General features: G+C 38.9%; 1 protein-coding gene across 1 annotated transcript; it reads right to left on the bottom strand.

Moving 5' to 3' along the window:
* Window positions 1-332: 332 nt before the first annotated feature.
* LOC306762431 (vinculin-like) lies at window positions 333-25,221 on the bottom strand. Its single transcript, XM_079248885.1, has 22 exons — window positions 24,794-25,221; window positions 17,852-17,922; window positions 16,686-16,836; window positions 16,017-16,125; window positions 14,858-14,980; window positions 13,890-14,050; window positions 11,359-11,449; window positions 11,099-11,246; window positions 10,841-10,994; window positions 10,405-10,580; window positions 9,316-9,506; window positions 8,426-8,625; window positions 7,579-7,707; window positions 7,291-7,440; window positions 7,065-7,173; window positions 6,630-6,932; window positions 6,406-6,530; window positions 5,927-6,112; window positions 4,644-4,820; window positions 3,404-3,607; window positions 2,944-3,048; window positions 333-2,153 (listed from the first exon to the last, which is right to left on the bottom strand). Exons 1-22 carry the CDS (start codon window positions 24,959-24,961, stop codon window positions 2,007-2,009), a joined length of 3,378 nt encoding a protein of 1,125 aa, XP_079105011.1. The 5' UTR covers window positions 24,962-25,221; the 3' UTR covers window positions 333-2,006.
* Between the last annotated feature and the right edge of the window lie 1,416 nt (window positions 25,222-26,637).

Genomic DNA, 26,637 nt, shown 5'->3' on the forward strand with positions numbered 1-26,637 from the left:
CTTGGATTAGTATGAAATGCCTTTACTTTACTATGGATAACAACTAAATTTGGTGTATTTATTTGGCTCATTCTTGGTATGAGCTGTAATAAAATTGATTTTTTTTTTTTTTTTTTTATGAAGTACCAGAAGCATCACATTATCTTGGTTTCCCAAACACTTGTCTTTTTAGTTTGAATTTTGCGCTTCCATGCCAATGCTGAAACAAGATGTTAAACGTGCTCCATGTCAAGAATTGCCAGAATGCGACGTCATTTGCGGAAAGAATCACTTTCTTTGAGGCATATTGTGCTTTTTGCATGAGAACATAAAGAGGCCGACTCTAGTCTCGTTATAGTCATTTATTCTTCCAAGGCACAGCAGATGTGTTTATGGGGCTAGAGGCTATCAGAATACATTCAGGGTGTGAATGAACACATCAAGTACACGCAGCTCTACACCCTGTTGCTCTCTGTGAAGGGCCAGTGACTGCTACATGCTCAGCAGGCCCAAATAAAATTGAAAAATGCAGGTGCATTCTGTGCTCCATTCAGAGCTCCATCCCTAACATCACAGGGACAGCTCACTAATGCTGTTTAAGTGAAGACACTACACACACACACCTAGAGAGCCTCAATTCAACAGTTAAATTTACTCAACCATTGCTTTAAAAAATTACGGTAATAGGAATGAAAATATGCATTCACTGATCTGGTTTTACATCTGTGACATCAACTTTCTTTTTTTTATCTCTTAAATCTCAGACTAACACTCAATGTTTGGTTTAAATCTACACCCTCCCCCCAAATGAAAAGGTCACTGGGCTGGCATAAATGCCTGATATTGTATAGAAATGTTCATTTCAAACCACCGGGGTCATCTTTTGTTTTTTTCTTTTTTACAAAAAAAGGTTGCATCAGAATGCTCAGAGTGATGCTGCTAAGGAAAAACCTCTAAAAACTGGGAAACACGGTGTTGAAAGGCAGTCAAAAGTCTCTGAAAAATCAAATCCCAAACAGTTCAACTGTTAACAAAGTGCAGACACAGAGCACTACAAGAAGATTAAAAAATGCTAAGCAAAGGAAAGGTTAAGAAATCTTTTTTCTAGAAAATAACAGACCTCAGAAACTATTTCAGAGTCTAAAGAAAGTGGTCTGCACTGTTTGTAATAACCTGGATTTTCAGTGTTACTTCCTAAGCTTACGGTAACGCAAAAAAAAAAATCCTTTGGCATCGTTCACTGTTACAGTTCAATACAATGAAAATACTCATAATAAACATATTTGCTTATCTCTAATATTACTCATATAAACATTTTTACCACTCTCTTCCTCCAACTACACTCTCTTTGTAAATGACAACCATTCATTTTTCTCACCTTCACCACTGTGTTTTCAGAAAACCAAACTCTTCAGATATAAACATCATAAATGACTTCTATGATGATGTATCACCTTTGAATTAATAGACTTTCAGTTAGATATTACTATAAGTAAACATGAAGAGAGGACATCTCATCAGCTCGGACGTAACTCCACACTTTAGTGTACAAAGCGGAGTATTATCAAGAAATCAAATTGTATATACAGTCGACAATAAGAAAGTCTCACTGAAAAAAGCAATGCAAAGTAAACGTCTAACAATTAAGTATCTTAATGTCAGAATTTGTCTTCAGAAAATAGAAAAAAATTCATGCAAAAAATATATACCTGGGATTTAGATAAAGTCTTGTAACACAACATACCAAAAATATATATTAAGAAACTTTCTCAGATAACCCTGCGTGATTCCACAGTTGCTGAGAAAGGAGAGCAAAGCTGAATTCACTCCAATAAATAAAACCTGCATTGTATCAAGTTTAGTGCTTCTTGGTGTTCATACCCAGACTACAGTGGAAAATGGCTCAAAATCCTGCAGTTTCCTCTTGTAGGGCTCTCATCCTGAGAGCATGTGTTGCTACTTTTAATAGAGGTTTGTGCTACTGATGCCAGGCTAAGGGTGTTACTGGAGTCACTGTCCAGGCATGTTTATTGGTACCAGGGGGTCTTCCGCACCCAGCGGAGGGTGAACCCTGCATCAGTGCGGATCTTGATGGAGGCAGCTTCTGCTTCTCTGACAGTCTCCTTCACAGACTGCATCAAATTCTGGGCGTTATGGACCAACATCTCAGTGGCCTGGTAAATGAAACAGATTGAAGTGAAGTATTTCCTGTTAAAGTAAAAACCCTGTTGACAGAGTGCATATTTTGTGGATGTACTGGAACAGATCTATAAGTTTTAAAACAATATATTTTCCAGTACTTGGATTAAAAAAAGGTTTTGTTTTTTTAAAATGATATTTTACTTATACATCACATGTTAATAGCAGTTCAATGTAAACTCTTGTGGATATGGAGTTTTAACTCATTTTGATACTGTTTGATGAGTTAGTGAAGCTTAGAATCACAGAAAAAAATGTCTGATCTGCTTGTGTTATAACTAATTTAACTGCAAATAAAAATTAATAATCATGTTGTATTATATGTATAATATGTATTATATATATATATATATATATATATATATATATATATATTATTTTTTTTTTTTTTTTTTTTTTTTTTTAATTTTTTTTTATAAGGTGGCCTTGTTTTATGAATTTCCAATATTTGGGCAAGCGACAGCTCAGGGTAGAAGAATGATTATCTGTCAGTGAAACAGTAGCTTTATTACTTTTCTCTATACAAATGTTTGGCCATCAAACATTGAAAAAACAGCTTTCTGTTTAATTTGTTGTGTCCTTTACATAACATCAGGCAGTTTATTCAGCATTTAAATAAGATTACATAAGTGGGACTAAAGCCTTGAGTTTAAGAAAAAATAAGCTTTGGCCTTAAATTTGCACTCTGGACAGAACAAATAAAACCCCCGTTACCATAGAAGAGAGGTGATTTTGCATCAGTACAGTGTTGTGTTGTGTGTTTACCTGCTCTGACTCCTCTTCACTAATGTTTGTTCGTCCCAGCATGGTGGCTTTGACAGTAGAAAGGATCTTCAGCTGAGTGCTGATGGTAGGAATTCGTTCACAGACCTTTGGAAAGCAGAGAGTGTGACTGTGATTAACCTCAATGTCTGTTAAAGAATTGTCTTTCACAGCAGCACCACATGCTGGCGGCATAGCATGTTGTTTAGGTAAGTAGCTGATTGGTTGTTCCTTGTCTATCTGAGTTACACTTTGTTTTAAATACTTAAAATCATAAATATTCATTATGTCCAAGTGAATAAGAATTTAGTCATTTATGTTCTATCAATGAAGTCACATCAATAGCTTACATAAAAAAGACAAAAATAAAAATGCTTTCTGAAATTTTAAAAAGTTGCATACAGAGAGAAAATAATCAGATGGAAAGAAAGAAAACTTTTATGTCCGTGCAGTGTCTTTTCACCTGTAACAGATTAGTTCTGATGCGTCTATCAGTGCACTGCTTGGCCACTTCCTTTGCCAGTCTTGTCACCTCATCAGAAGCCTTGGCAATGTCCTTGGCACACTGAATCAGCGCTCGTTTGTTCCCACTTCCTCCACGCACCAGCCGAGACATCTCTGCCATCAGCAGGGCCATTCGCTTGGCTGCTGCTATGATGTCATTACCCTGTATCCAAAAGGCAGAGCGGGAAACAGTAAGAGATGTGATCAGAAGATTGCTGCTTTGGATAAAAGGTCAGAATGGAAATTTTCTGCATGAGCCATGTTTCTGCAGATTTTTCCAGGATTGGACAATGAACATTATGTCATCAAATGCTTATTTAATATTAGTACTTTGAAATAATGAATTTGAATAGCATAACAGGCATTACGTATAAGTGTTTAGCAGCACGCTTCATGCACGTGTCAATGCAAGTTATGAGATATTCTCCAAAGGTCACAGATGAAGCTATGAGATTTAGTTTACCTATGGTCCTTATATCATAGTCTACCTGAGGTTAGTACCCACAATGTGATGCTTAGTGTTGAGGTGATTAGTGCACACTGTGACATTAAGAAGCTGAAGCAAGTGATCCTACTGGGTAAGCAAGCAGTCTAAAGTAAGAGCTACATCACCCAGAAGTCTTTGGGAAACTGTCATCCTTGGCTTCACAGGTTAGCCGCACAACCAATGATTGACAATAAAGGAAACAGCATGACAGAGTGCCTGGCTCCTCCTTTGAACCAGTTTACCTAATTATGAACATAAGGGAAGGACTTGTGAAGCCAGTACCAGTTTGTGGTGCAAGAAACACACTTGCCATTCCCACAGACCTTGACCTGTCGTGCAACTTTAGCATGGCATGAGCATAACCGAGTGTATGCCACAACTAAGTAAAATGTAAGAACAGTAAAACAGCAGCCGCACCTGGGTGGTGGTTTCCATGGTAGTGGCGGATGCAGAGCTTTTTGTTCGCACAGCCGCAGTCACTGTCAGCTAGAACTCCAGACAGTTGTTTTTGTCCTGCAGGACTTTCTTAATGTGGTGCATTTATCTGTTTGCATGCGTAGGTTTGGTGTACGTGCATGTGTGTGTGCGAGGAGGGTCAAGCAATACTTATCAAGCTCCCAAATTTTCAAAACACTGGAAATCTTTTATAAATACTGTCTGACCCACGTGTGGTTGTGTGTGCATTCACTCATGTGCATGTATGTGCGCAGACCTTGCTGGACCACTTGCGCGCTTCCTGGTGGAGAGACTGGGCAGCTGCCAGAATGGGTTGATTGACAGGCTGGTTGGATGGCATCATCAGTAGTTCTGGCTCATAGTCATCCTCACCATCAGTAAACTCATCTTCATCATCTACCTCCCTCTCCTCTACTGCCTCCTCATCCTCAGGCTGGGCCAGGCAGGGGTAAGACAGGGAGGTGTGTGGGGATTGTTGGTGGTTGGAAGAGGAGGATTGATTGGGACAGAGGGGAAAGAAAAGGGCAACGGGGTTAGGAGGAAGAGAAGGAAGAGGGGGGGAAAAGGAAAAAGGAAAAAAGGGGGAAGGAAAAAGCCAGGGGTGGCAGGAAGGAAGGAAGCATGGGGAAAGGAGGCATTTAGTATAGCATGAGAGGTACTAGATGGAAGAACAGTGGACAGGAGATTTACAGGAGGGAAGAGGAGCATGGTGAAAGAGCATGGACAGGAAGGTGAAACTGCACGCAAAATAGCTTCAATGAAGTGAAAAAAAATGGGAAAGAGGAGTGTGTATGGGAAGGCAGCAGACATGTGATGTGCCTGAGATGGTGATTGCGTTGACACTTTGTGAAGGACAACCAAATAATACCCAATTGTAACGAAGACCAGAGGCTGGCATCGCTCTAGTGTAGTTATGAGTAAGAAAGTGCTGGGAAACTGAACCTGACACAGCACCATTGTTAGAGAGATATCTTTGTGCCCATTTCCAAAGAGGCCTTTAATTTACAGATCATAAAACAGCTGTGGAAAAAGTGTTAGGAGCACTACCAAACGGAAAACAGTTATGCAATTCATAAAAGACAGCAGTTGGTTATGTATTCAGAAGAACTGTTCTTGAATCAGTCCAGACAAAGATAGCGCTGCACTAATAGTGTTTTCTCTTCTATCCCTCTATTATGGATAGAAGGTTTGGTTTTTTTTCCCCAGGGGACCCTTTTTCTTCTATATGTGCATGTAAGTGTGTTTGTTTAAGTCATAAACAACCTTACATGCCTTCAGCTTAAACAGATGACAGTTTCCAGTTTTCTTCTGAAATTGGAATCGATGCACTGATTTCCACATTCCAGGATCAACACAGTTCCAGGACATTACCATTTTCTCAGAATACATAAAAGCATTTTGTCATTTGGCAAGTGTCTCATAGCCAGCAGAGAGAAACTACTATGTCTTGTGATTATAACTAAACAACAATAAAATATCTTCACGGATATTTGGCTGAATATGTCTGCTATAGAGCTCTGTGTGTTTGTGTGAGCTGACCTTGCTTGACCACTTGCGAGCCTCATCGTGCAGCTGCCTGGCAGCAACCATCATGGGCTCACTGAGCACCTCGCCAGCTTTCTGCTCCGGGAACTCCTCATCCTTTTCCTCTGGAGGAGGGGGCCGAGGCGGAGGGACCTCACCCTCTGGCAATGGGGGCTTTGGTGGAGCCTGATCATCACTAACCTGATAGATAGATAGATAGATAGATAGATAGATAGATAGATAGATAGATAGATAGATAGATAGATAGATAGATAGATAGATAGATAGATAGATAGATAGATAGATAGATAGATAGATAGATAGATAGATAGATAGATAGATCGAGCTTTTCAGAGCTATTAAAGGGGTTTGATCACTATATACAATGGTTCAAATGGTGTATAGTTTACAGCACTGAATTTAGGATCATCATGGCAAAATAAGGGGCCATTTAATGTTAGTTAAAAGCTAAGTTAGTGTTGAAATGTGCTTACATGCAGCTGGTCCAAGTCAGGAGGTGGAGGAGGGAAGTCTGGCTCTTGAGGCTGGAAAGCTTCTCTAACCTTTCCCACTGCAGCCAGGATCCTCAGACATGAGTCCAAATATGCTTTTTGTAGAGCTGTGAAGAAGCATGTGAAGCATAAAGACAGATAAAGCAAGAAGTAAAAAATGCCAAGTTTGGTCATACAATTATCATGAACACAAGTTTGCTCAGAACCTTTATCTTGTATGTTGCCAGCCACCGCCTTGGCATCCATCACCATGGGTGAGATGGTGTGTGAGAGGATGTCAGACGCATGTTTAACAGTGTCTCTGAAACGTGGATCTTCAGAGTTCTCAACTTCTCTCTTTGCCACCAACAAGACTCGGTTAGCCCGTCTTGCTATGCTTGTTGCCCCGGCAACAAGCATTTGGGGCTGAACATTTGCCATGGCAACTCGGCACTTGTCTATATCTTTCTTTATGGCCTCCTCAGACGCATCTAACAGAGACTTGGTGTCAATGGCTTCATCCACTAGACCTGAGGGACACACACACACACACACACACAAATAGACATTAACGCTCTTGATGACACCGCATCTGATTTAGAAAATTATTTGTTACTGTAATATTTAACATGTAAAACTAACTGAGCTGCTAAATTCCTCACCAGTGAGTCTCTCAACATTGTCAATCCACTGGTTCTTCATTGTGTCAAAGTGCTCATATGCTGCTTTGTTACCTGGATTCTTCAGCAAGATCCGAGCAGCGGAAGTCACCTGGACATTAACAGTATGTAATGTTAACATGTTGCACTTAGATAAGGTTTGACAGTCACATGTTTCACCAGTTTATGTCATCATGCAAATCAAGCAGACCAAAGCAAACAGGCGCACCTGTGGTGTGAGCTCCCTGGCATGTTTCACAGCAGCATGTATGCCCTCTACTGTACTTTTATTGGCTGTTCCCACAGCAGCAGCCTTCTCTGCAGTTGCTCCCAGCCGACCTGCATGGGTTTCAAAGTTCCCTGCACGCTCTTCAAAAACCTTTTAGAGACAATTATTATTGACACAGACACACAGTAAGCATAATAAAATCAAACATATGGTGTAGTATCGGTTAAAATTATGCTAAACAGCTTTTGGGAATGAGTTACTGAGGGCTTATTTTTATTTATTACTGACCTCTTCTCTGTTGGGTGCATCAGGTGGAGCAGTTGCAGCCACAGCCAGCAGCTTGATTGGGGTGGTGGTGTCACTGAAAACATCTGATACCTCCTGGGTCATCACCTCCTGCATATGGTGCCTCAAGTCCTGGTCAGAGCAGAGAGAGGCAACTGTCCACTAGATGGAGTCCTTTACTAATGCTTTCCATGGTAACATACCCTGTACACTTTTTTCCTTTTTTAATTTTATGGCTGCACTTCTTTAGCTTATGGAAATATGACAGGGTCAAAGTATGTGTGTATTTTATTTATTTATTGCATGATTTATTTGGATTTTACATGCATTTAATTTTATTTTGTATGTGAAACCTTTTTTTGTGACTGTCATGTTCTGTTATGGACACCCTAAGGAGGCCAAAAGAGATCTTCAGTAAATCAGCTCAACTAGAAACGGGTATGATCTTATCATCTATGAGCTTATCTCTGCAGGCTGTTGGAGAGAAGAAGTGTGCCGGTTAAAGAACCCACCAACGACCACCAGCAAAAGACTTATTCAAGGACATTTTAAGATACATTTTAAGGACTTTATAAAAATAGTTTTCAGTGTGGCTTTAACTCTGCTCACCTGAATTGAACCCTGTGGTTCATAGACGCTCTAAATTCCCAGGTTTCACTGTCTTTATTCAAGCTTTTAACATTTTGGGGTAGGAAATTTCTTCGGCAATTGCCACATACATTATATTAACAGTTTTTAGCCAGACATGTTTCATATATTTGGAACTGTGATCTAAACTGATATAACTATTTGGTAAAGTTCAGCACAAAAATAAATTTATTTCATGTGCATTTGTCACATGTTTAGATACCTTGAGGGTGTCCTGTAGTTGTGCAGCTGTGGCCCGTGCATGAGGAGCCTCAGCCTCACCCTTGCCAGCCATGTCCACCAAAGATGTCATGAGTGCTTCTGTTCGGTCACAGCGCCCAATCATGTCCTGTCGATACGGGCCCAACAGGCCTCCTGCCAGTCTCTTCCCTTCACCAACCATCCCTCTAATTGCTGCCTGACCTGTAGTGCAACACAAAGAAGTCTAATTCAAGATGTACAGACTGAATGTCATTTTGGTTTTCAAAAATGATCCAGATACAATAATTACAGCTAATTATTGGATTGTTTTAATGTTGAAAACTTTTCTTTTAAATTAAAAGTAAATGCTGTCTTTGTGGTATATGCTGACCTTGAAGTTTACAGGAAGTAATTTTTGTTATCATCTATAAGTGTTTGGCATCATCTTACAACACAGCTTGTAACAGGCATGTACCTGTGTTCCACTGTATCCTCTCACACTCTACTCCCATAGAGAAGCGTGAGAGAAGGGAAGAAACAATCAAATGACAGAAAAGGAAGACAACAACACCAAGCATGAAAGCAATACTCAAAGGTAGTCAAGTAAATCAATTAGTGGTTTATGTGTAAACTGTAGAAAATTCATCACAGTGAGCATTTGAGGAAATAACATATTACTGTACAACATATAAACAGTAACGTCCTGAGTGAGATAGTTTCCAGTTTCTCTAATGGTCCACAAACACTTCACATCTTTCACAACCCAGTAACTGCTGAGTACATTAAAAGAAAAAAACCCCCCACAAAATACCACCTTGTATACAATAGCTGTCTTCCACACAAGTTTGCAAATGGGAAGAAAGCTGAGAATACTAATATGGATTATTAGAGTTGCCATTGTTTTCTGCCTACCTACTCCTCTGTCATCCACTCCAGGGTTGTTCACCCAGCGGAGGGCCTGCTCCATCTTTCCCTCCAAGGTGACAGCAGGTTTGGCTGGTCTCATGTTAGCCACAGCTCGGTTGGTTTTGGACTGCAATGTCAGCAGTGCAGCCCCAATCTGCTTTGCCAGTGCACGAGCTTCTGGACTGTCACCTTTACCTCTGATATAGGAACAGAAAATTTAGGGAGGGAAACAAAAAGCAAAAAAGAAAAAAAAACATTAAAGGAGGAGAAATTTTGTCCTAAAATAGACCATTTAAACTCATCAATTGGTTAATGTCTTCACACCATCAGTAGACAGCTTAAAAGGGAAATACATCTCTTAAAAACATTTCTTAAAGTTTTCTTTAAAAAAATGAATGGTTGCTAATGGGTAAGTCTTAAAAAAACAGCTATAAAGTTTAAGGCAAGAATTGTGCTCTTCAGTATAAGAAATGTTATATTCACTTATTTCTTTTGAAGGATAGTGCTGAATAATAATTCCATTCTGAATAAAAAAGAATTAATCTGAAAGATTAGACTCAGTGAGTGTAGAAATTCTTTTCTGGCCTTGTACACTTAGTCCTTATAAGCTCACACACGGGTGATATATCTATGAGCCACATACTGTAAAAGTACTTTCTGTTCCAGATTAGAATATGCTAGATAATTTTTTTTACCCTGGCACAGCCACAAAGTTTCATCCTCTTATATCAGTAGTTTTTATCTGCAGCAGTAAAACTGAAATACAAAAACATCATATACTGTACAATAGCTAGTTTTTGCTGTCATTTATAAACCTTCCAGAGGGACAATCGGAGTCTGCTGTTGATCATGTGGTATTTTGATTTAATCTACCCAGTCTTGTTCCTCAATACATTGCCATCCTCCAACAATAACACAATAACCCATCACACCACATCTAAACACTGTAGGACTGATGCCAAAGGTTGACAAGCAATAGCATATTTTCCAGGCAAGAAAAATATGCCTACTGGTGGCATGCAGTCTCATCCTGCAAGGAAATGTTCTAAGACTTACATTAATGTTGATACATGTGTCATGTAAGGGAATGCATACTGTTTTCGTAACTCCACGAGCCGAGCGGTGAGTCCAGCAATCTCACTTATGGAGCGCAGAATGTCATCTCTTTCTTTGGAGTCTTCACATAGATCGGCGATACGTTTGGCCTCTGCAAGTAGCCATCTGATGTTCTCCTCTCCCTCAGGACCACCATTAGGATCAGCCAACCATGCCTAAAAATCCATATATGTGACACAATATATATCCTATAAAAAATAAATATAAAAAATATAATAAAAAAAAATATAAAAAATATATCCTATAAAAAGTAAATATGGATCTAACTAATAACAACACAAGCTTCAAGGATGAGAATGAAACACAACAACTTTTGTAAAAAAAAAAAAAAAAACTTGACTAAAGAGACACAGGCAAGATGAATCAAACAGTTAGGTAGTAGTACCATTCACAGGATTACTCTGTTTTCTCTGACCTGTGCAGCATCCAACCTCCTGGAAATGGCCTGCTTGGCATTGATTAAAGCCTCTAGTCTGTGTGCAGCACTGTCCACTTTGCCAAATAACAAATCCAAGCCCTGAGAGCACTGGCCTGCACGCTGCACACACCCTGGGGTTGAACCCTGGCCTCTGTCAGGAACAATAAAAACACTCAGATGAAGCATAAGCTAAACAAAGAAAATCGTAGTGTCCAGAAAACAGTTTATTCACAGTTAACAGTATAAGCATGCTACCTGGCTCGTAGATCAGCCACCTGATCAGTCATTTGTCCCAGTGCCTTAGTAGTTGCCAAAATGTCTTTCCTCTCTTTCCCAGCACATAGCTCCCCCACCTTCCCAGCTTCATCCAGAATCAAACGAATCGCCACCTCACCCGGATCTCCTGAGAACAGGAAGAAGACCCACAGGAGATTATTGCATAAAGTGTGAGTTAAATGTCTTAGCTAAAGGTTTAACTGAGCAAAAAGAAAACAAAAAAAAAAAACCACGGCTACCTGGCTGTCCATGAGGGTCTCTGAGCCAGCTTTTAGCCTGTGCCATCTTTGACTCAATCAGAGCCAGAGACCTCTTCAAAGCCTCCATATCCTGAAGTGAAAAGAAAAGGAAGATGTGTTTAATTTAAGTTAAAGCAGGAACACACATCTAATAAAAACATTCTTTATTTTGTATAAAGGAAAAAGTTCATTGATCGTTGATCTTTGACCTGTAAGGTTAAACTTTATAATGAGCTCTTAATGCCTCACACCCTTTTAGGGTCCTATGTTGGTCTTTCATGGACTGAAAAATACTTTAGATACGGCTGTCACATCCTGTGGAAGTGAGTGAATTTGAATTCTACTTGTTGAGATGCAAGTAGAATTCATATCTCTATATTTGTTAAAAAATAGTACAAGACAACACATGGAAAATGGAAACATGTATTTCACTGTTTGACAGCAACACTTAGAGAAATTAGACAAGTGCACATTTTCGACTGTTGCATTGCTTATTTTCAGATCCATTCAAATCTGCTGCATGTGTCGTAATTACTCTTTTAATAACACAAAAGGTACATATAAAATTCAAATATAAATTTAAATTAGACCTCTCATTCCTGTGTCTTTAGACAGATAAAGCTTAAATACTTTATTGGACAGAAAAACACCATCACAGATGTTTTGATCACCGTGCTAATAACAAGTGAGGAGGGTTATCTCTTCTTTAGCTGGGATAATGCAGCATCCATGAATTTTAAATCAATTAAAATCCTAATATGCTAGATTACAAGGTAGTTTTCCACTCCAAAAAAAAAGGGGATACAATACTCAGAACTAAATATCAAGGACAGTCTGTGTTAGTGTTCAGGAGTCATTGATCCTAAAATTATTTAGTTAAGTTTCTCATAGATCATCTTTTGTACCAGATATTGCTGCTAATTTCTTGCTGGTTAATTAATCAGTTAAAGATGGTCACACTGTTAACGTTTTGAAGGAAATTTCAAGCGTTGCTAAAACACTTTTGTTGCTGGTGTCAAATTAAAATTATGCCAATAATAATAAGATACAATGAATTCAGTTTTTTTAGATTCAATATACGTGATATGTTGCCTCTACCCTTTTTAAAATGGTGTACAGGGTTTACATAATCTAATAATTAACTCTTGTATTGTCCTTTCTAAAGCTAGGACTCTACATACACCTTTATGTATGTAGATGTACCAATTTATATGTAAAAAGAGTCGTATCTGAGAACTGTATTAATTCATAATTGAGAAGTAAATAGTTTGTAATACCACAAGTCTTTATATTGTGAGACCTCTTTCATTCTGAATAAAAAAGCAAGTGCTATACTGAAGCTTAGTCTTGAATATAAAAAGGAAACTCAAACATAAAATAGCATTCAATCATCTCACACCTAAACTCATCCATTGACTAATAACAAGTGGAGGAGGAAAGAAAAACACCTTTTCCTTGCTAAGAGAGGAATGAACTGCATAAGCGGAACCGTTCAATGCACTTCATCTATTATGGATGTGTCTGGACACTAACCAGCTTATTTCTATAATTCATGACTCAAGAGGACAGCGGTCATAGCGTGCCAGTGGTTTCTCTCAAACACTGACAGTAAATGCTTATCACACAACTCTGCAGCATTTCCACAGCAAACCCACACATACATACAGATTATTGTCTGAAAAGGATGTGTGCTGAGAAACATGCATAGGTAAAGGCTAGACATGTAAAACATATCTTTCCTGTAAACAGTTTCAATGCAATTTCTTACTGATGCTCAAAAATATTTTTCTAAGAAAGTATTTTCTGCACGTCACTGATTCTACTGCAAACCATATCACACAGTGAGCAACACACAAAAAAAACCACTGTAACTGAAGACAGGCTGAATTTATAGATCAGTTACAACTTAGAACAAGTTGTTTAATCATATTGATATTATAATAATAACAAAAAACGACAACTGTCATCTGTTTCAAGCCATTTTTCTTAAATGGACATCAAAAGATAAACAGATGCATATGTAGAAATATATAGTAGTGTTGAAATATGTGCACTGTACATTTTCACATCAGTTAACAGTTGGTGGCCTTAAGCACATTAGACACTTACTGTTGCATACTTCAATGACAGATATACACTATGTAAACATAAGGATGAATTTCCTGCTTGATCAAACACAAACACACTTGCATGCTGGAAACTGCAGAGGGGGAGAGAAACAGGCTTACCTTCTACAGGGAGGAAAAGAATGGAGGAGGAAGGTACGAAAGAAAAGGAAAAAAAGAAAAAACCAGGAGTTATACTAGCGAGCAAAAAGAAAAGTGGAGACAGAAAGCAAAGAGTGAATTTTTCAGAGATGCAGCTCAGTGGAAATGTGTGTGTGGTATGTTTGAGCAAATGGGCTCTCAAAAGAAAAAGTGATTATATGCTGTAAGTAATTACGTTTTTGTTTTAAGTCGTATTTTTTTTTTCTTTTAAGTTTGGTGGTATAGAATTAAAGTAAATCTTTATATGCGGAAGGGGTTTTTTACCTTATTGGCCCAGGCGTCTTCATCCCAAGTGGTGAGCTGCAAGACTCTTATGATCTCATTGATTTCAGCACTCATCTTTTCAAAGGTAAACCTTCTGTTCCTCTCGGCCTCCTCAACACCAGCACCTCGACTGCTCTTGGTTGCGACAAAAATCTTTATGGCTAAAGATAGAAAACAACTTTTTATAACAACAGTGTCGTAGTGGAATAAACTATTCACTACAACCATACTATATTTGAAAACCCCCAACAAAGTTACCTGCCTCTTGTCCAGTACAACGGGGGTTGTGCAGACCCAGTTCAGACTTATTGTTGAATTAGAACTGGGCATTTTACCAGATTTAAGAAGGGAATGAGGTGAAGGAATAAACATGTTTGGTGTTTGGAAATGAGCTGTTACAGATTTGATAGAAATAGTATTTTTCCAGCAGCTTATCAATCTCGTAGCCAATGACATGAGTCAATATTAAAACCAACAATTTGCAAAAACATTCTAGTGTAAACAGTATGTTTCAGTATATGGCATCGATTTTCAATGGTTATATAGGACACCACCTGTAGATAAGGTATACTGGTGCCAAACTGGCCAGTGTCGTTTGTTATTAAAAAGAAGTTGCTGAAAATACCAGCACTCATTCAAGGTAATGTTCAAGCAGAATACAGACATATAAAATTAGCTCCTAAAGAAACTAACTTTTCACTGCTTTTGGTGAGTGAATGATAAAAGTACATAATAGTGAAAAACTAGAAGCAAACCACTTTGTCAAACAAAGGTTGTGAAAACAAAACCAATGATACTAAAACTGAATCAGGTGATGACTATAATGCAAAGCTGCCAGTAGGCAATGCATAATCAGCCTCACATTCCCTGCAACTAATTACTGTAATTATTAGTGTTGCTATAACAACTGCTGGATGCTCGGTGACCTCGTCTATCATATCCCCCCACACAAAGTCACACATATATACCTGAGATAAGAACAGGCAGGAGCTCTTTGATTGTGTTCATGGAGTTGATGAGCATCTGTCTGTGTTCTTGGTGTGTCAGCTCCTGCTGCCTCTCCTCAATCATCTTTGACATTTTAGTCATCCCTGAAGAAAGCAGACAAAATTAAGAGAATTTATGCTGCTATGAGAGTTAAAGACAACCAAAACAAATAAAAAATTCTTAGAGTTTGGTTTTCATGTAGATTTTGCTACATAAATGATCAACACAAAGATTACTATTTCATGAGAAACGGATGACATGCAAAACTGCAACGGCCCACTGTCAGGAAACCTTTGAAGCAGATTTCCTCCAGCTTATTACTGGTAATGTAATTAACTTGATGTCTCTGATGACAAATAGCTTGTTTATAGCTGCTGCCAGTAAAAACTCACTCACAGTGTCAAACCAGTTGGTGGTTAATTTAGTTCACCATCATGATGGATGATTTATTTTAATCCAAAGATTTACAGAAATCATCAAATCAACAGTAATGATCTAAATTGTTTCATTTTATACCAGTTTTGTAATTTACACCAATATAACTATGAAAGATAGTTATTAATCTTTTATTATCTTGATTAAACATAAAAAAGATGCAATGTTTCTTGTATTGTCTGACCAGCAACCAAAAATTTAAAATTCTTTCTTTCTTTTTTTTTTTTTTTTTTACAATCGGATGAAATTCAGAATTTTTAGATCCTTTTTTAAGATTTTGCTTTAAAATAGATAAATAAAACAACAACACAAAAACTCGGTCAGCTTTTGCTTCAGTCTGTTCAAAAACTACCTGAATAACTATTTGACAACAATGCTGCTACAGATGGTTTGATGGACTTTGTGTTTTGAGGGAACTTGCTTACTTGGAGTGGTAAAAACACAAAATGAAACTGTTTACTTTTTTAGGGGCCAAAATCTAAAGATTTCCTTATTTCAGTAAACAATTTGTTGAATAAAACATACTCCAACAACAGATGTAGAACACAGACTCTTTAATAGGACTGAATGATTTCCCTTTTAGTCACCATATGCAAAACTCCACAGTATTGATATTTTATTTAGAACTTTTTGGATCCAATAAAATTAGTTTGTTTTCTGGTTTTTTTTACCCACCCAAAAAAAAAAAAAAACACTTTTGCTGACCTGGTCCAAGATTTTTGGTGTATGTAATGAGGTCCTCCATGGTTTCCACCACTTCAGCTACTGTCAGGTACTCTAGGATACCTTTACAAACACGGATTATCTTACGCACCTAGAAAGCAACACACAATCACAGGTGACATGACAGGTATAAAGGAAAAGCATAACAGTGACTGACTGATGCCAAACTTTATTACAAGAACAGCAAAATTCAGTGATAAGCTGCATGAGCTTTTTATAGACACTGATGAAGTTACTTTGTTGTTTGTGTGAGTGTGAGTGTGTGTGTGTGTGCCTGTAGTCTTGTGATGTATGTCTTGTGACTGAGAAAAGTTGTTCTTTCAAAAATGAGGCTAGTGATGAGACATGGTAAGCTGAATCACGTGCTACGTATGATTCCACTTAGAGTTCTGCCATTAGACCTTGGTATATAGTTGCACACAAACACACACATACAAAGCCAACCACACACACAAACCCATCCTGAGTTATGACCGAGGGAGGTCATTTGATCTCAGTGATTAGATCTAGCTGCAACTGAGCCTCCATTACAGCTCCAAGTACTTCCTTACTCTGTGCAGCTGCTATAAAAAGTTTTATTTCTCTGAAAGATACCAAAGCTCCACTGAATTAACACTGAGCATCAAGACACACAAGACAGAAAACACACACCTCTGCCTCATCGAAGGTAAGGAGCAGATCGGAGGTTCCAGACAGTATTCCTCTGGATCCATCAATTAGGTAATCCCGTGCAGGAACAGAGTATGGATCTGCCTTGAGCATCTGAGCAGCCTGGACAAGCTTTGAGCATGAGTTCTCCACCCTGAAAACACATCAAGCTTAGGGTATCTTTGGACATCAAATCAATTAATTAGTAGCTGAAATAAATCACTTTGTAAAGCACAGGCCATGGAAAATAAAGCATACAGACGGAATGTGATGACTATAATTTTACACACTCACATCATGGAACATGTAAGCTTCTTGTTATGAAATTTGGGATGTATGGGAATTATGTAAACTTCATCTAATAAAAAAAAGTGCTTTCATTTCTGAATTTGGATTGTAAATATTAATTTGGTCTGTGATTAACCTGTAGAAGGTGATAAATTTTAAGAGCATTCAAATAAACCTAAATCCCTCCTCTTTCTGACCCCTTTGGTCAGGATATCAATGGCTGCTGGTTCGTCTATATTTAGGCAGGTTCACATTCCCACATGCCCCTTCCTAAGCCCTGGGAGTGAGATTTACGGTGTAGTGGCCCATGTATGAGTGAGGGAGCAGCAAAAAGCAGCAGGCAGTGTGGACTTGCTTAAGATCTATACCCTTCGTGTGAAATGGCAATACAAGTTGGAAAGGTGAAAAATGAGCATTTTAAGACAAAGAAATTAAGGACAGAAGAAATTGGAAAAAGAGGATGTTTCTGTAACTACTTGGTGAGAGTATGAACATTTACACAAACACAACGCATAAAAGCAGGCAAACACACAGCCTGATGTCAGAGTCCCAGAACTGCTCACCAGCTCTTAGCTAGCACTCTGAGTTAATGTCAGCTCTTTGAACGCAAGCTGAAAAACAACTAACAACCTCTCAGTGGTCTGGATGCTGGAGCCGGATGTGTATGCGAACTCGCTCTCAGAAGTGGCTCTTTGTTGCAGTTGGGAATGAGGCCACATTTCCAAACATTAAACTGCTTGGAATCCTCTTTTTTTTTTTTTTTTTAATAAGTTCTCTGTCTGTTGAGATAAAATGGCTCATATACATAATTTTTGCTGTTGTGAGTAGGAGAGAGCTGCATAATTGCTTCTTCCAAAGCATGCACTCTGAGACAAACTCACTTTATAAAAGCAGGAGGCATGTCTCTCTTCATCAGCTGGTCCTCTGTGGTTTGAACCGTTTCTTTACCCACCTGTAACAAACACAGATTGATTCTAATATCATTAGGTTTGTTTGTTTTTTAAGAGCACTATTAATAGTCTGAAGGGTGAAATAGTGTCTATCAATTTGCACCTATTTCAACTATGCATGCATATCATAACTCTGGCCGATTGTGCTGTCAGTTGTTTTACGTGGAGGCAGGTCGGGGCAACGGGTTTATATTAATCTTCTGTAGCCCTTTGAGTTTTCAGACTAATTATCCATTGATTTAAAGGCATCCACGTTATACAAAAGTACAATCATTCTAAATATGAAGCCAGGCGCAGTTCAGATCCAGGATTTGGTGAATCCATACAGTTTTTTTGTTGTTACTGAATATGTAAAATAAATAGATTCATAGATTGGATATACTGTTCAATTATTCTGCAGATGTTCATACAATTATGACTGACTGAAAAACATCACTCTTAAACTCAAAGTACAACCCACACACATGAGTATGCATCCACCTACACAGGCGTACACACGCAGTTGTGTTGTTTTACACTCTGCTGTGATGATACATTCCTCAGCCCTTTAAGCCAAACTTACTCTAACTACAATAACCCCATCCCCCAATCCTTAACCTGAGTCTAAACCTAAAATCAAGTTTTGTCCCTCAAACAGCCAAATAAATGTGTGAGGTCCAGCTAATGGTTTCCGCAAAGTGGCTGGATTCTGTGTTCAGCTGGCTCCTGATTTACAGATCCCACAAATATAGACAAACAAGTCTTAGTGTGCACACTTGAGACGCAATTACAGTGAGATGGTAACATCAATCTCTTGTTGCTGCATCAGTAAAATTTGGTTAATAGACTTTCTGGCTCGAGAGACTCAAAAAACAGCATCTCTCCACATCTAGTATCACACTCTTCTTCATGTGTGATTTTTGTCCTTTACATTTTAACATTTACTGCATGGTGTTTTCATGTTTTGTCCACACACTTAGATTTTGTATATTGCAATGCTATGCAGTTTTTTGGGGGGGCTTATCAGTAATTATTGTCATTGCTAGAGTTGGTGGTTGTAAGCAGGAAAACTAAATGTAATTTGATCAGTTTTACATCTCTGCTACAGGTGTACAAAGCAGTAAACAACACTTATACTGAAGGAACCGTGTGGAGATCACCATTTTAAGCACAAATTTGTGAATGGAGCAACACACAATCTTCTGCCTTGTTTCTGTTTGGTAAAAATGTTGTTTAAATGCTGATATAGCTGATTTACCATTTTATCTTACACCTCCATTTCCAAAATAGCTGGGAGACTGTATAAAATGTAGATAAAACAGAATGCAGCACTTTGCATATCCCTTTTACTTATGATCTGTTCACAATAAAACATATAAACACAACAAATATTGACATGTGACCACTGTACTGTTTCATTAAAATAAGTAGCTCATCTTGAATTTGATGAAAAAATAAAGTTTAGATAGAACAATGTTTAAAGGATCCCCTTACATTAGTCAACACCACATCAACTCGGAGCTGAAGAAGCCACTCGCTGGCCTTTTGGGAGAGGAATGATCTCAAATTATTGTTCATTAAGCTATTTTACCAATTCTTCCCAAGTTTTGTTGCCCTTGTACAAATGTTTTCATTTGTGTCATCAAATTGAAAATGAACTATTGTTTTTCATAAAATGCTCAAATGTTTCATTTTAAACATTTGATACGTTTGTTTGATTTGTTTTACAAATACAATCATAATGGTATGATTTCTGAAACATCACATTCTGTATTCATTTACATTTTACACCGCTTTTCTGCTCTTTGGAACTGGAGTTGTATTAAACAAGATGATGTATTATTTTCTGCCATATACTTTTCTTCACTAACAGAAGTATTTTGATCCAAATAAAATAACCTGAAACTTCATTGAATCTTGGTGAGAATTTTGTGTTGTTTCCAAATGTGAGGAATGCAGATGTACGAGTAGACCACACCCTCATGAACCCTTCAGATAAACTCTGTTTCCTGTAAGCAGCAACTCTGGCTATTGATTATTCAATACATTATTAATGCATTGTTGAGTGGTTTGCCAGACACAGACTGAAGCACGATGTGTGTGTGGTTGTACAACCTTCAAAAGGACTGCCCAGCAACAGACAGATAGTTATTGATCACATCTTTACCATCATCTCTAATGAAGGCTTTACATTTTTTTAATTAACTTTATTTGTATTGAATTTTGTGTCATGAGAAACCCCTACTAACAGTTCAAACCTAGATGACACATTAAAACATTTCTATCCTCATGGGACAAGTTTTTCAATCTGCCTGTAAACAGTGTTGCACTACAGGGTACCCAATCACCAGACCAACAACAAACCATCAATAACATGTTTAGTATATATCAGGGATGTATAGCCATTTTATGAGTCTTTGATTTGTTTGCATGGACTCTGACTTTCTAATTTGTGGTTTTTGTGTTATTTTTTTCTTATTGTCTTTTATATTTTATTATTTATTTTTGTGCTGATTCATGTTCTTCTTGTGCAGCAGTGCCCTTTAAAATGAGCCGATTTTTTCCCAAAGGAGGCAAATAAAGAATCTTAGTAATTGCATAGTGGTAAAACAAACAAAAAAAAAAGCCTAAACAAAAATAAACCAACAAATAAGCAAATAACGATCAAAAGAAGCTTTAAATGCCAGGTGGTTAATATATTGGTCATTTTAAAAAATCCTTTCAAACTAGAAACTGACCACACGTTCAGTCATGCAGATAAAAATCATCTCTTTTGCATCACTGAGTCACGCCAAATATGATGCTTAGATCTAAATGTAAAGTTCCAAAATCCAGTTCTAATGAATTTGCAGGGAAACTGTGATTTATTTATTTATTTATTTTTATTATTTATTCATTTCATTCAATAAATCAAAACATATTTTAAAATTTGAAAATATCTTCAAGGTAAATTTGAATGAAATAAGAGGCAGCAGAAGTCAATTCTTATATTATCTGCCCAACCATGAGTACAGTATAAAATCAAACAAACCAAAAATTTATACAAAATGAAAATAAATCTTCATAACTTAATCAGGTATTTCACATTTTGTGCTGAGCATAACTGTATCTGTATGATAAATGGCCCATAAGTTGAACTGTGGTGTAAAGGTCAGCACTGTGACATGTTCACCCTGTAAATTTGTGCATTTTCTTGGTACTCGATTCTCTCACAGTCGCAAAACATGCATGTTGGATTAAGTGGGGATTCTGAATTGATGCTTGTAATTTTTTCTCTTGGTTTGCCCTGTGATGGCCTGATGACCTGTCCTCATGCTACCTTTGAGCCTATGACAACTGGGATAGGCGCCGGCCCTTCCACAGCCCCAAACTGCAATAGTTGCGTGTCAAAATGGATGGATAGACCCAGCCTTTGTGAAGTGTAACTCTGAGGCCTTAGGTATTAAATTTAGTTCATGCCATAGTGGTCTTTCTGGTAAAAGAAGTTACCATATTTTATGACAGAAACTGATACTTGAAAAATGACTGAATGCACCTTTGAGCCTCAGTGTCTTGTAAATAATAAATCATTATTTTTAGAAGCTAAGACACACCGACCAGATGGAGCATATCTAACTAATGAAATCATAGTGACTCATGGAAAAAACAAGTTCTTGTTTAATGAGAGAATTATGCTTATTAATGACAGTAAACTGAAGTTGGAGATGGCTTTGGTCTAGCTTGCAGCGTGCTGAAATTGGCTTAATGTCTGACAGCAGATGTATGTGAACACCTTTTCTTAGATAATTGGCATTAAAAATAGTTCAGTGCTGCTGCTGCTGCTACAAACACAGCTGGAGAGAGCAATAACACTAATGGGCTAAAAAGCAAAAAGAAATGCTGAAGGTTGCTATAACAGTCTGAGGCTGAGAGAAACTGCAGACTGAAACAGATTTTCTTTTATTTTTGTCTTAAGGTATGGGTATCTCTATATCGCACAGTAATCTCATCTGTTATTATTTAAAAAGCATTGTTTAATAAAAGACAAATATATATTTAAAGTAACATCCATCCATTGTCTAGAGACCTAGAATGGTTGTGGGGAAGGGGGCTGGGGCCCATCCCATGGGCTATTAAGCAAGAAGCAGGGTGCACAGAGAGGTCACAGTTCATCAAATAACATAAAACAATTGGAACAAACAAACAAAAATTTCCAGTATTTCCACAAACCAACATTTAAAGTAAAAAATTTAGGAATTCTTTTCACAGTCAGAAGTTGATTTGAGGCTAACTATGCAGCAGAGGTGAAATGTAGACACACCATTAAAACTAAAACTCTTCCCAAATCTGCCACAGAATGAGAAAAGTTGTGTCATACTTTACATTAAGTAACCTGAGGTCAGTTGGTGCATGTTTACAGGGGAATGGATTGGGAGGAGGGACCATAACTCTGAGTGTGGTCTGAAAACACCAGAACCTCTTTCCTTTTCTTACAGGGAGACAGCCGTGTCCTGTTGAACTTATTTATTTTCCTCTCTCCAACTCCTCTGTTCTTCACTCACATCATTCTGTTTGGCTGCTTTACTAAGCCGTCCAGCTCTTTGCACATCTCCTTTCCTCCTTTTTAATGCTCTGTTCTGTCAATGCTTACTTCACTCAGTGGTGAATCTATTTATTCCTCCTCTCCACCCTCCCCCTAAGACATACTTGGGGTCTATGTTGACTCCTTTAGAAGCAGACACTTCACTTACACCACAGAGGCAGCTCTACTATCAGCAGAATTTCAAAAAGCTCACACTTTAAACCAAATGCACCAGCAACATCTCCTATATCTTTAGTTGCATTTGCATCAGCCCACGCACCTCAAAGATCGAAGCTGTCACCATCTTGAGTGTGTTTAACTGTTTCACTGACCCAGATCTTAAGTACCCCGCATGGTCAGCCCACCCTGGATGAGGTTAGTAGTGTAACTGTATCAGTGTGCAGTGGGACTCTTGTGGTGACGCTGGCATGTTGCTACACAGTACACTATGTTAGCTCACACAGAACAAGGTTAGAAATGAATCATCTTTCTAAACTAAAGCATATGCACACAGAAGGGTGTCTGAGTTTTGGGTGTCCTAAACATCCATTTATGTTTTTCTACCCAGCAACCACATGCCACACATTGTACAAGCTCCCATCTCAAGCATCTTTTGTAGTTTCTTTCAATAGCATCTCGTCACCCACTTCTTCACTCTTGTCTCTATCAGCAAACCATATTCTCCTCATCCACTGAAATAAATCGTTTTTTAAAGTGTCTGAGTAAAGCAAGCCTACATACTTACATACCACCCTCTGGCAAATACACTAGTAATTCTAAATAATTAGTAATTATTTAGATAATTTCATAATGTTATTTCTTTAACCTTCTGCCTTATACTGTACGCCTCAATCATAACAACATTCCCTCCTTCCTGTGCTACTCCATGGTTTACAGCCTCAAATCTCCATCATCTGATACCCAGTGACAAGCTTGAGGCTGCTATTACCCTCCTTCTGCTCACTGTCGGGATGGATCAACTGAGTGGATTCACAAGGACAAGCAGAGAAAGAAAGGGTGCCTGGTAGGCAACGGACATCAAGGACTCAATCTAGCTGCATTGTATTGCACAGGAGGGGATTTTTCATTATTACATGTCATGGTGTTTGAGTTCAAACTCAGCAGTCCTTTTCATTAGCAGTTAATGAGATATTTATCTAAATGGTTTGGTGTGTCCTTGCATAGCAAGCAGCAGCCCGAGCTGAAACAGAGTTTTTTTTCATAACCTCTGCATATTACATCAGTGTTTAAGAAGGAACAGATTACGTTTTACTGTAATTAAATAGAAAATGTTGATTGTTTTTTTTTAAATTTCTCTCAAATATGTTTGTGCATAATTCATATTTGACACAGGTTAGGCTATATCATAATCTTTCTAAAGCATATCTAGGTTTATTCCTTCCAAGAATGGATTCATTTGTCCTTGAAACCACAATGAAATAATCTCTCCCTCCCACTTCCTCAGAGAACACTACCTTTTTCCCTCTGCTTTTTATATTGTAAGCGAATGAGTGCTTACTTCTGTCTGGTGCTAATTTCTCCCAAGTGAGTCAAGCCCAGAAGTCCTTTCATCAATAACGACCCGGATCAACATTAATGATGTGAACTATATTGATTTTCCCAGCCAGTGCACACACAAGAGGCTTTGCTCTTGCTGGTCAAAACGACCAATTCGACTCAACTAAGTGGAGAAAAGTGGAAGTAGTGGAATAAGTTGGACAAAAAAAAGGGAAGATGGTTTAGACTATAAGAAGTATTTAAATTGGAAAACCTAAATAAAAACCTTCTTTACTGATCCGGAACAGAGGAACGAATCCTACTAAATAAACCAGCACGCATTGTTCTTCCACCATACAAACTTCATTGAGCTCAGCTCCCATCTGATCATCAATCTGGGTAAAGTTTTGACAGGTCGCGTTGCTGTGTTCTGTGGACACAGACGCGCACTGACAGAGACGCACAAAACCTGCTGTAGGAGCCGATCAAACACGCATGAGCATCACCTGTGTGCGTGGCAGTTTTATATCATTTTATTGGTGAATAAAGACCAAGTTGGGATTCCCATGCCATATATCTGGAAGCAGGATAAAAAAAAAAAAAGAAGTGGAAAAGATGGAGCTGCTTCAAAGCAGATTTATAACTTGCTTTTGATTCATCCCATTTATTAATTAAAACATAAAAGCTGCTGTCAGACACCTTAGTTAGGTGTCAGCCTCCAGAAATGTAGATTTCAATGCATTGGAAGTTTTGCAAATAAATGTCACTGGGTCCAGGCACTTCATGTCATTCATCTTACAATTAAGTGACGCCCTGATTCAAAACTCGGGACTCACCCGCACAAGGTTGCTGACTGCAGCCTGCACCGCGGCAACCGGCACCGTCAGATCCGGGATAGCTTTACCGTCCACCTCCCCCTCCTCGTGCATAATGACCAGGTGGGAGATCTGCTGGGCCACCGGCTCCAGGATACTCTCGATGGTCTTGGTGTGAAACACCGGCATCGTGAACGACTTTTACCGCAGCCTCAACAGAAGAAAAAGGCGGCTGGTCGCTCCAGCGCTGATGATCTCCCCTCTTGCCTCTCCTCCTCGCCGACACAGGCGTACAAACAACGAGGTGTCAGTCCAGCCCTCTGAGGTGAACCCCTCTCCTCCGGATGAGCACCGTCTTCTCCGATGAGCACCTCGGAAAGGCTGGACTCAGTCGATCGGTGTCCTCCGGTGGGAGCGACCCAAATCGTGACAGAATGAATCGCCGCCCTCCACCCAATCACAGCGACGGAATACAGCTGCCAAGCTGGTTGGTATCGGTGCGCACTGACGCTTTCCCTGCACACACGCGCACACACATTGCAAACTAGATCTCTTCACAAATTACGTCATGCATGCCAGTGTCCCCAAAAAGGAAAGTGTTGGGGTAACTTAATGAGCCTTATGTGAAGAGATTGTAATTCCAAGATCTGGTTGGAGGGGTGCAACACGGAAAGGTTAGAGGCACAATTGTGACGTGAAGCTGCACCCTGAAACCTCATAAAGGTCAGCTCCACGTCTGTGGAGAAGAGCGGGATCTGCATCACTGCTTGTGTGAAGAAGACCAGTCTCGTGGCGATTTTTATGCAGCTTTTAACCTACATTTGATATACGATCTATGTTCATTAAAAGGTGGGTCAGGAGTTCATGTCTCCAGGCCTCAATGTCCAGGTCTAAATTAAGACTAAGGATTCAGCTTGCTGCTGGCTGAAGCTGAGAGGAGTCTCAGTGATCACCACACGGCACCCGTAGACCTTACTCACAATCTGACTGACTTTTTATTTATGGATTTGACCAGACAGAACTGATCAGCCGTCAAATGTCACCTCAAAGGCTGAACTTAAAATGTAAAAACATTTAAGTGAAAGCAATCCAGGTTAAGGGGAAATGTGAAATTTTCTCATGAATTCCACTTGGTGAGTGTATGTAAGCTGGTTCAGTCCCTCTCCTTCCCTCGTTGCTCCCCACGCTCCCATTTGTGTGTGGGGTTGCTAGTGGGGTTGCCCCCACTCCTGAAATCTGAGGAGTCTATGTTGAGGAAACCAAAAACCCCAACAGCAAAACAGCAGTATTTATAACAAGAGTTGATGTGTGTGTGTGTGTGTGTGTGTGTGTGTGTGTGTGTGTGTGTGTGTGTGTGTGTGTGTGTGTGTGTGTGTGTGTGTGTGTGTGTGTTCAGAGACGAGACGGGTGCTGAACAGACCAGATAGACTGGACACTCTGGCTTTCCTGGATGAAACACAACCAGTATCTGCTGTATCTACTCATCTCATCTCCTCTTGTTAGGAATTGTCCATAAAGAGGAGTAAAGTTGTTCTTCCTGCATCTCAAAACTATATATGGATTGAGGCAGCGTAAGAGAGACAGTAAAGTAAACTAGTGCCTGTAATTGAGGGGGGGGGGGGGGGGGGGGGGGGGGGGGACAGACTCCAGTTGGCTCATGTAGCCCTACTGTGAGCTGTCTGTATATGTTGACTTGTCCAAACAGACTTTGATAGGAAACATAGCAGGAGGTTGCTTAGAGAGATTTTGAAGTGTGTTTTTTGTGATGACCACTTGAATTGTGGTTGCTCACAGAGTATTAAGATGCTTCCATCACAATAAATCTAGCCTTCCTGTGAAATGTTTCTGGAATGGAGTGAGGTGTG

Source organism: Telmatherina bonti (genome assembly GCF_933228915.1).
Source record: "Telmatherina bonti genome assembly, chromosome: 11".
NCBI lineage: Eukaryota > Metazoa > Chordata > Actinopteri > Atheriniformes > Telmatherinidae > Telmatherina > Telmatherina bonti.

Coding starts and splice junctions, on each gene's coding strand:
- LOC306762431 (XM_079248885.1), bottom strand. CDS start 24,961: ATGCCGGTGTTTCACACCAAGACCATCGAGAGTATCCTGGAGCCGGTG. Junction 6,531..6,629: donor TGGCAACATACAAGATAAAG/GTTCTGAGCAAA, acceptor GCTTCTTCACAG/CTCTACAAAAAGCATATTTG. Junction 2,154..2,943: donor GTGAAGAGGAGTCAGAGCAG/GTAAACACACAA, acceptor TTCATTTACCAG/GCCACTGAGATGTTGGTCCA.